The sequence below is a fragment of the Colobus angolensis genome, unplaced genomic scaffold (genome assembly GCF_000951035.1).
Source record: "Colobus angolensis palliatus isolate OR3802 unplaced genomic scaffold, Cang.pa_1.0 Scaffold88, whole genome shotgun sequence".
Taxonomy (NCBI): domain Eukaryota; kingdom Metazoa; phylum Chordata; class Mammalia; order Primates; family Cercopithecidae; genus Colobus; species Colobus angolensis.
The window spans coordinates 4,697,388-4,707,252 of record NW_012122709.1 but is presented as its reverse complement, the minus strand read 5'-3'; the positions used below and the strand labels follow the sequence as shown (position 1 = coordinate 4,707,252).

Here is a 9,865-nt window from a genome sequence, read left to right as displayed (position 1 = left end):
GTGTGAAGGCACAGGGAGAATATAACCATTTAGAAGCCAAGGAGAGACCTCAGAACAAAGCAACTTCCCCAACACCTTGATCTTGAGCATCTGGCTTTCAGAACTGAGAAAATAAATTTGTTGTTCAAGTCACCCAATCTGTGCTATTTTGCTATAGCAGCCCTAGTAAACTAATACGCATAGCTTCCAGAAATAATGTCACCAATTCGAATAGTATATCGCATTAGTTATTACAAATTTGAAACACTACAATTTTGACAAAAATCCTAAAAAGTTGTGACATTATCACTTACAAGGTGTGAAGATAAAACTTTTGTAAATTATCAAGAATTTTTAAAATGTGGCCTGGTATGTGGCTCATGTCTGTAATCCCAGCACTTGGGAGACTGAGGCAGGAGGATCACCCTGGGCAACACAGCGAGATCCTGTCTCTCTCTCTCTCTCAAAAAAAAAAAAAAAAAAAAAAAAGGCGGGTCGCAGTGGCTCATGCCTGTAATCCCAGCACTTTGGGAGGCCAAGGTGGGCGGATCATGAGGTCAGTGGATCGAGACCATCCTGGCTAACATGGTGAAACCCCATCTCTACTAAAAATACAAAAAATTAGCTGGGCGTGGTGGTGGGCACCTGTAGTCCCAGCTACTCAGGAAGCTGAGGCAGGAGAATGGCGTGAACCCAGGAGGCAGAGCTTGCAGTGAGACAAGATTGCACCACTGCACTCCAGCCTGGGCGATGGTGCGAGACTCAGTATAAAAAAAAAGCAAAAAAAAAAAAAAAAAAAAAGCCATGGTAGCGCATGCCTGCGGTCCCAGCTACTTGGGAGGCTGAGGTGGGAGACTCACTTGGGCCCAGGAGGTTGAGGCTGTAGTGAGCTGTGACTTCGTCACTGCACTCCAGCCTGGGTGACACACTGAGACCCTGGCTCAAAAAAAAAAAAAAAAAAAAAGGTGGGGGATTTTTGAAATATGATCAATCTTTCTGGAAGGCTGAATTACTTTTCTCTTTAGGAAAACATATTTATCATATGAAAAGGCTATCAAAGAGCAGGCAGCTTAAAAAAATTGTAGACCAATATATAGGTTTGTGAGGTAGACAATTTTTGACAGCTTTTAAAAAAATTATTCGTTGACAGCTTTTCTCATTCTAAAACAAATATTCACGTTTTTCCCCTAATCTTGTATTTATTTTTCTTAAAGGGGGCTCCAAAAGTTACACATTTCAGGCACCCAAAAACCTGGATCTACCCCTGGGACTAACCAAATGGATATGGGGAGTTTCTGGGCCATTTGGGGAAATCATACTCCAGTATCCTGGGCTCTGTCTCCTAAGAAATATCAGAGCTGGAGGGCTGATTAGTATGAGCTGCAATGATTGAGGATTTCGGATAGACTTGGGATAGCAAAAGCTGCATTGAAGGTTAGTGGAGAAAAGAGTTCAGACACACCTAACCAAAAATGTGAGAAGTCTGCAATGAGGTTGGGGTCACAGAGACCCTGGACAATAAGCCATGGAGTGAACCCACTTACCTCTCCTGGGGTGTCTGCTCCTCATGCTGATTCTGCTCTTCAGCATATCTTGTTTCACTGACAACACTTACTGAAGAGTAAGTGCTCTGTGCCGACATCACAACTTGGCCATTATGATGTAATGAGGAGGCATCTGTTATTCTCAGGGTAGGGCTTCCCTAGTAGGAACATTCTAATTACTTTGAGGGTAATTGGATTCTTTCATTATTCAAGTGATGTAGAAGTCAATCCTGTTAGAACTTAATCTTTTTCAAGGACTCCTTCTTTGTATAATGTATCACTCCATTCTGAATTAGGCAGACAGTCTTGCTTTTCCTTTCCATATTTGTCCTCCTCCGCCTTAGGGGGTTGCATTTGGTAAGTGCTTTGCTCTTCCATCCAGCACTTAAGAAGTAGAATGTAGGCCGGGTGCGGTGGCCCAGGCCTGTAATCCCAGCACTTTGGGAGGCCGAGGGGGGCGGATCACGAGGTCAAGAGATAGAGATCATCCTGGCCAACATGGTGAAAGCACGTCTCTACTAAAAATACAAAAATTAGCTGGGTATAGTGGCCCCACGCCTGTAGTCCCAGCTACTCCGGAGGCTGAGGCAGGAGAATCGCTTGAACCCAGGAGAGGGAGGTTGCAGTGAGCCGAGATTGTATCACTGCACTCTGGCCTAGCGACAGAGTAACACTCTGTCTTAAAAAAAAAAAGGCAGCAGCAGAATATAATTCAGATGGCCTCCTTAAGGAAGGATTCCCCCACCCAAGGAGAGACGCAGGGCTTTCCCCAAGCTCTTCCCTTTAACTGTTGGTTAAAGCAGTTGGTACTGGGTTCCAGAGAAGAGCTGGGCCTTGGTAAATTTCCCACTACCCAAATGATAGGATCCCATTGGGAGTGCCTTACATCAGGCCTGCCTGAGTCCTCCAAAAATCTTTCCTCTGGGCGTTTGCATAGCCAGAGGGCACTCCAGTAGAAGGAGAATAGGACTTTTAGGAAATAAGGTAGCTCTCTAACCAGGGCCATCTCTAGCTCCCTGAGCTCTAGCTGAAGAAGGGGAGTAAGTAAAGAGGTCTCTCTCACAGTCTCACACAAAGCAGACTGCTCACAAACTGATTGGAGGTAAAGCACCCAGGAAGCAACTGGCTACAAAAGCTGCTCTAGCCAGGCGAGGTGGCTCATGCCTGTAATTTCAGCACTTCGGGAGGCCGAGGCGGGCGGATCACGTGTGGCCTGCAGTTCGACACCAGCCTGCCCAACGTGGCAGAACCCCGACTCTACTAAAAAAATACAAAAACGGCCGGGAGCAGTGGCTCACGCCTGTAATCCCAGCACTTTGGGAGGCCGAGGCAGGTGGATCACCTGAGGTCAGGAGTTCAAGACCAGTCTGTCCAACATAGTGAAGCCCTGTGTCTACTAAAAAAAAAAAAAAAAAAAAAAAAATTAGCCGGTGTGGCGGCGCTCGCCTGTAATCCCAGCTACTCGGGGGGCTGAGGCAGGAGAATAGCTTGAACCCAGGAGGCCTAGGTTGCAGTGAGCGGAGATGGCGCCACTGCACTCCAGCCTGGGAGACAGAGCAAGACGCCATCTCAAACAAACAAACAAACAAGCAACAACAACAAAAATTGGCCAGCCACAGTGGCTCACTCCTGTAATCCTAGCACTCTGGGAGGCCGAGGCAGGTGGATCACCTGAGGTCAGGAGTTCAAGACCAGTCTGTCCAACATAGTGAAGCCCTGTGTCTACTAAAAAAAAAAAAAAAAAAAAAAAAAAAAAATTAGCCGGTGTGGCGGTGCGTGCCTGTAGTCCCAGATACTCGGGGGCTGAGGCAGGAAGAATCGCTTGAACCTGGGGAGGCTGAGGTTGAAGTAAGCCGAGATCGCGCACTGCACTCCAGCCTGGGCGACAGCAAGACTCTGTCTCAGGAAAAAAACCCAAAAAAACAACACACATACACTCCCCCCTACTCCCCACAAAAACTGCTCACAGGGGTGCGCCCTCTACTGGAGGGTGAAGAAACCTCGTTATTACAGGCCTGGTACTGTGGTACTCCCTGAAATTAGACATTATCAGACATCTACTGAACTGATTTGCAAACTTCCCTTCCAGCATCTGGTGTGAGAAATTGCTCAGGACTTTAAAAGAGATCTGCAGTTCCAACGTGCAGCTTAGTGGTGCTTTGCAGGAGGCAAGCAAAGCCTATCTGGTTGGCCTTTTGAAGACACCAACCTGTGTGTTGTCCATGCCAAACGTGTAACACCTATGTCAAAAGACATCCAGCTAGCATGCTGCATGCGTGAAGAATGTACTTAAGAATCCATTATGATCGGGGAAACTTTATTCTCAAAAAAAAAAAAAGTCTCTGCTTCCTGTTATTGGCAGTTCTGGATGTTAGATTTTTTTTTCCCCTATGGGGTCAAAAGGTACCTAAGTATACGACTGTGAGCAGAAGAACAGGAGACAGAAGTCAGGTGTTGTCAGTTTTTCAATTTTCATTTGTGTGTGAATTTTTAATGTAAATGTGGGTGAGGAAGTAAAGCATTAATGCAAGTCAAAATGTTTCAGTGGTTCAACTTTATAATAATCATAAGCAAACTTACTAAATTTTCCTGGACACACACACACAAAGAAACAAGGTGACCAAGAAATTGAGTCATGGAGGGAATCTTGCTTCTGAGTCTCTTGCTGCCCTTAGCCCCAAACACACAATACTTCTGAATATCTTATGACATACTTTCTTTTCATATTTCAACTTTATTTAAAATATGAGGTTTTATGTCCAGAAGGGAGGGCAGTTGCCCATGGAAGGCAAAGTGAGGCACAATACTATTGGGTTGAGGGCCAAGTGCACAGGGTTGCACTGTGAAGGAACTGGGGAGGCTCTGGAAGGGCCTGGTGACAACAATGGATTTGAGGAGATTCACATAGGAAATTTTCATTTCCTCCCCAGGTTAGCTATTCAGTGGATGAATTATTCAGTCTTTTTAGCAAGGTCACTGCTCCTTAGCAACATCAACAAAAGTGCCAAAGCTGGGGACACAGAGAATACTGTCATTGTCTTTTGTTTCTCTTTTTCGCCTGGATGGGGAAAGGAATGGAAACTATAGCAGAAAATGAAACATTTATGTTATCCCTTGCCATGAAAAATCACGGGTTTGTGTAGAGACCTCTTTCTTATTATTTTATTTTATTTTATATATATTTTTTGAGGGTCTCACTGTCACCAGGCTGGAGTGTAGTGGTGCAATCATAGCTCAGTAACTTCCAACTCTTGGGCTCAAATGATCCTCCTGTCTCAGCTTCCCAAGTAGCTGGGACTACAGACGTGTGCCACCATGCCTAGCTAATTTTTTAAGTTTTTGTAGAGACAGGGTCCCACTATGTCGCTAAGTCTCAAACTCCTGGGCTCAAGCAACGCTCCTGCCTCAGCCTCCCAAAGTGTTGCGATTACAAGTATGAACCACCACACCCAGCATAGACCTGTTTCTTAGCCTGGGAATGGGATGTGATCAGGAGGCCTGAGTTTAAGTCCCATCTTGAGCTGCACCAACAAATTCTATGACCCTGCTAGAGTCGTTTCTCACCTCTGGACCTGTGTTCTCATCTGTAAAGGAGCCTGGAGCCAATGATGTCTGAAGAGAAGCCTTGTCAGGTCTGATTCTATGACCTGCAAACTGTAAAGATCCCAACAGGCTGCAGAAAAACAGCAGTTAGAAACAAGGGAATGTAGGTGTTAGATGGAAAACTGAGGAGCTAGGGCTCACAATGAAATGTTTTCTACATTCACAAAGAAAAACAAACAAAACAGGACGTAGGAAGATAGCTGCGATCTGGATGAGAGGAATGGGCAACAGAGCTGGATTGCCTCAAGGACCCAAGCCTATGACCCTGGTAGTGTTTTCTCTTACAGCACTTCCCAGTCCACAGCTGACATGTTATATTCCAAATTGCTCCTGTTCATTTAGTCATGAGCCGTCAGAGGAGTTTCCACTACCATGCCTATGTGTAACACATTAATAGGGTGGCTGAAGATTCCGCTAAACTTCTAGTGTTCCCCGTGTCAGATTAGACTGCACCTGGCTGGGAGAAAGCAGTGGATGCAGCTCTCTCCCAGCACACTCAGCTTTGCTTACTAGGCGTATGAGAAACACAGATGGAAGTTTTGGAAGAGCAGTGCAAGACGGAAAGGGCACACTGACTAATCTTGGTTGATTTGCAGATGGTGGGGTTTGTGATAGTGCTGAATCAGCTCAACCCAAAGTGAGGAAAAGCCAGGGGGTTGGGAAAATCTCAGTGCTCAAGTCCTGGGAAAGGAGTACACACCAAAGGCATCAGGACAGGGAATCTCTCCAGAGAGCCACTCAAGAAATAGTTTCTTCCCTATTTTACAAGGTTTGGTAGCACTGATAAGTTATGTAAGTCAGGTTCCAAGGAGACACCCATTATTTGTGTGCATAAGAAAGTAGCTCAGCCAGACCCAGCCCTGAGGCAGTGGGGAAACTAACAGCTTACCCAAGCCTTGGGGCAGCTCAATATGGGAATAATCAAGACCAAAATGCTGTTCTATTGGGAATAATCAATATTCTATGGGAATAATCAAGACCAAAATGCTGTTCTTAGAATGCTGTTCTAAGCTGAGATTGGGGGGAGTGAGCCAGGGTACTTCTCAGAGAGAAAGAGCTTAGGGAACAGGATTATCATTAGCATATCTCCACAGAGTTGGCACTTACCCAGTAACATCAGGATTCCTAGAAAAGGCCCAAGCACAGACCCTCTAGCAGGTGTCTTAGTCATGGACCCAACCTAGTGGCAACAGTAGGGGGTTTATCTGTTCAAGGCCAGTGGGGGAAGAGGGAGGGAGGCGGCACACCAACAGGTGTGGAGCGCTGGCTAGGGCCAGGAGACAATTCCAATGTATGGAAAGGCTAGAGTGTAAGTAGGCAGGTGAGGGGGGTCCCGTGCTGATCCTGCATAGATGGGACACTGACACAGGAGACAGCAGCAAACTCCTTTGAGTCACAGATGAAGCTTGGGGGCCCCCTGTCTTCTCCAAGCCAGTCCAGAAGATTGGCAGGATGGGAAGGCAGAGCACAATCAGAAACCATGGTCTTTTCATAAGAGATTATAGCAATGTTTTTAATTTTGTTTTTAAAGAGGAAAAAAATATAACATCATGGTTACACAGAGGCTCTGGAGATTCCCTGGGTTCACAGTCCTACTTCCGCCATTTACTAGCTGTGCGATCTTGAACAAATCACTGAGCTTCTCTGATCCCGTTTCCTCACCTCTAAAACATAGATAATGATAATGTTCTACTCATAGGGTTCTTTTGGGCATGCACGCAAACAAAACAGATTTTATGATCGAATCATAGTTCTGGAAAGAAAAAAAACAGATTTTAGCACACAAGTATTAAGTAAATGTGAGCCCTCACTATTGTTAATACAACATGGCAGGGACACACATACATTAGACAAGAGATTATTACAAACTGAGCCTCCACCCAGTCTCCCTATTATCCTCCCGTGAGCTCCTAATTGATGACTAAACAGTGCATTGCTGGGTGGCTTCCAGTGGTTTCTTTCTTCACTTTGCTGCAACTTTGAACTGAAGGTGATCCACGTGGTACATGACATTCTTCCTGTTTTCTTCACAAGGATGATGTTTAAATGGGCATTTGTTTGAGGAATGACTTGGAGGGTTCCTCTCTTTCAGTCATCTTTTCTCAAAGACTAAGGTTGTGGACAGGAGGGGCATGGTAACAAGCCCCATACTCCATTCTTCTTCTTTTTTTTTTTTTTGGGATGGAGTCCCACTGTCACCCAGGCTGGAGTGCAGTGGCGCAATTTCAGCTCACTGCAACCTCCATCTCCCCGTTAAAGTGATTCTCCTGCCTCAGCCTCCCGAGTAGCTGGGACTACAGGCATGAGTCACCATGCCTGGCTAAGTTTTGTATTTTTAGTAGAGACAGGGTTTCACTATGTTGGCCAGGCTGGTCTTGAACTTCTGACCTCAAATGATCCACCTGCCTCAGCCTTCCAAAGAGCTGGGATTACAGGCGTGATCCATCGCACCCGCCCCCACACTCTATTCTGAATGCATGTATGGGCACATGTGCATGCCTATCCCCCTTCACTCAGTGATAAGGAAGAAGGGGAACCAGAAATTTCTCTTTGAGAAATTAGTAACAGAAATGGGTGTGGAGAGTTGGTTACCTGGGAGATCCTTGTTCATTTGTTAACATCAGAAACTGCTTCTTTTCCTCCTCCTCTCTTCTAGAAGACTGTCAAGGAGCCCGAGTGAGGAAAGTAGCCCAACCATGGTCTTGGAGAAAAGAAAATAGGGTTTCCATCCCTTCTGTAGGGAGAAGGAATAGCAGAGATGAACAAGAAAGAAGAAGGAAACAAATGGAAATAGACAAAATGAAGGTAAATACCCTGTATGTTAAAAGAAAAAAGTGATGAGAAGGGAGAGACACAAGGAAAGAAAGAGAGGAGCAAAGAGGTTAGGAATAGGGTAAGAGAAAAGGAAAAACAGCAGCCAGCAGAGGAATCACTCCCCTCTTAAGGTTAACCAGGAGGAGAGGCATAAGGCATGAATGTGAGTGGGTATGAGAGTCCAGCTTTCCCACTGCACTTGCTCTGGTTATGGAGCAGACTGCCATCTTCTGGTGTCATTTACTATTCAAGTTGCTTAGGTGTTTCATTTGTTTGTTTTGTTTTGTTTTTTTACAACCAAGTGGATTGATTGAAATGTTTTGATTCTTCATTTGAAATGTTTCTATTCCACATACCCATTATCTTTTATCCCCACAAAAGCCCCTAACATTGTTTCCTTTAATCTTTTGGGTTCTCAAGCATCATTTTCACCAAAAGAGATGTACCTATCCACAGTTGTCTCAGAGCATGGAGGCTGAAAGTCGGTGAGGGCAAGAGCAAAATGGAGCAGATGATGGGCTGATGGTTGGTTATGGGATGCTTCGTGGGCTCTGGAACATCTGTGCCGAGAACTGGAGGACCCATCCTCGGCCCCAGCCAGATGCTTGGGGTACTATGTATTCTGAATCATAGCACTAGGTTGCAAAATGTGGCTTCTAATCTATACTCTGCCATGTACAGATCACAAAATACCATACAAGGAGCCTTAAAAGATCATCTAACCTAAATCCAATTTTCCAAGGAAAAAACTGGGGCACAAAGAGGTGAAGTAACTTGCCCAAAGTTATATAGCTAGTCAGGGAATTCCTTTCCGGAAACAAAGGAAATCAGAATAGTCATTCTCCTGATTCACCGTCCCTGGACACACAGTCCATAAAGTGCTTGGAGGTTATTAAAAGGCACCCCAGAAAAGTAAGGTTGGCATTTTCCTGGAAGCCCCTGAGTGTACAACCCCTGAGGCACCCCAGTATTTGGCTATAAAAACAGGTCTGGAGTTGCTTTGGCCTCCATTTTAATCCCTAAAGCTGCCTGGAGGCTGGAGCTCTGATGGCTACCTGTCATCACTCCCCAGCCAGTCCGCGGACACCGCAGCCGGGAACTGTCAGAGGTGACAAGGGAATCCCGTCATAATGCCAAGGACCAAGGAGCAGTGGCCAGGTTCCTGGGATTAAGCAAGGCAATTATGGCTGAGTTAAAGCCAGGATGGGTAGGACAGGGGGATCTGAGGTGGAAAAGGTGGGTAAGAAGAGGGAATGCGCCAGCAATCGAAATGACTTCGACTGGGTGGGCTACTTCACATCATACCTCCTCCGTCTCCAGAAGGTTCTTAACCTTCTTCAACTGCCTAGGCCTGATGGACCTCCTCCCTTTCTCCCAGTGCCCACTCACTGAAGGGAAAGCCACCATCATCCTCATTCTTTTCCTTTTTTTCTAATCCCTCCGGTGCCGTTTCGGGTCTCCTTCCTCCTACAGTCTGGGTCCCTTTCAGTCTCATCCAACCAGCCTTTAACACCCGGATCTCCCTGAGCTTCGTTGGTTCCGCCCACTCCCCCGGCCTCCCCGCCCCCACGCCCCTGATTTCCCCACCATTCTCGCCCTCCCCGGCTTGACTCCCTTGGACCGCTCCCCGCCAATCCTGGTCTCTCCTATTCCTCCCCGCCACATCGGGTCCCCCGGCCCCCGGGTGCCTTTGGTGTTTTCAGCCGTCGGCTGCAGGCGCCTCGTCTCAGATAAAGTGGATCCAGCCCTGGGGCTCCGGGACTCCGCCACTGCCCGGGTGCTCGGGCCCACGTAGAGCATAGTCACGGCCGCCGTTGTTGTCCCAGAACTCGTGACCCGTCACACGGTAGCGCAAAGCGAAGACCAGGGCGCCCCCAATCGGCGGCGCGGGCAGGCGGAAGGCGAAGCGGTCGGCGCGCGGCGGA

At 46.7% G+C, this 9,865-nt stretch overlaps 2 protein-coding genes across 2 annotated transcripts in view; both read right to left on the bottom strand.

Annotated features, from left to right (window-relative positions):
• Positions 1–7,765, bottom strand: part of HOMEZ (homeobox and leucine zipper encoding) — a 26,941-nt gene extending 19,176 nt beyond the window's left edge. The window contains exons 1-2 of the mRNA XM_011930849.1: positions 7,719–7,765; positions 1,524–1,681 (exon numbers count right to left, since the gene is read on the bottom strand). Coding sequence (XP_011786239.1) covers positions 1,524–1,569 — 46 coding nt within the window. The 5' untranslated portion in view covers positions 1,570–1,681; positions 7,719–7,765. The remainder of the gene's footprint in view (positions 1–1,523; positions 1,682–7,718) is intronic.
• A 691-nt stretch (positions 7,766–8,456) lies between these two features.
• Positions 8,457–9,865, bottom strand: part of PPP1R3E (protein phosphatase 1, regulatory subunit 3E) — a 7,051-nt gene continuing 5,642 nt past the window's right edge. The window contains exon 5 of the mRNA XM_011930961.1: positions 8,457–9,863. Coding sequence (XP_011786351.1) covers positions 9,667–9,863 — 197 coding nt within the window. The 3' untranslated portion in view covers positions 8,457–9,666. The remainder of the gene's footprint in view (positions 9,864–9,865) is intronic.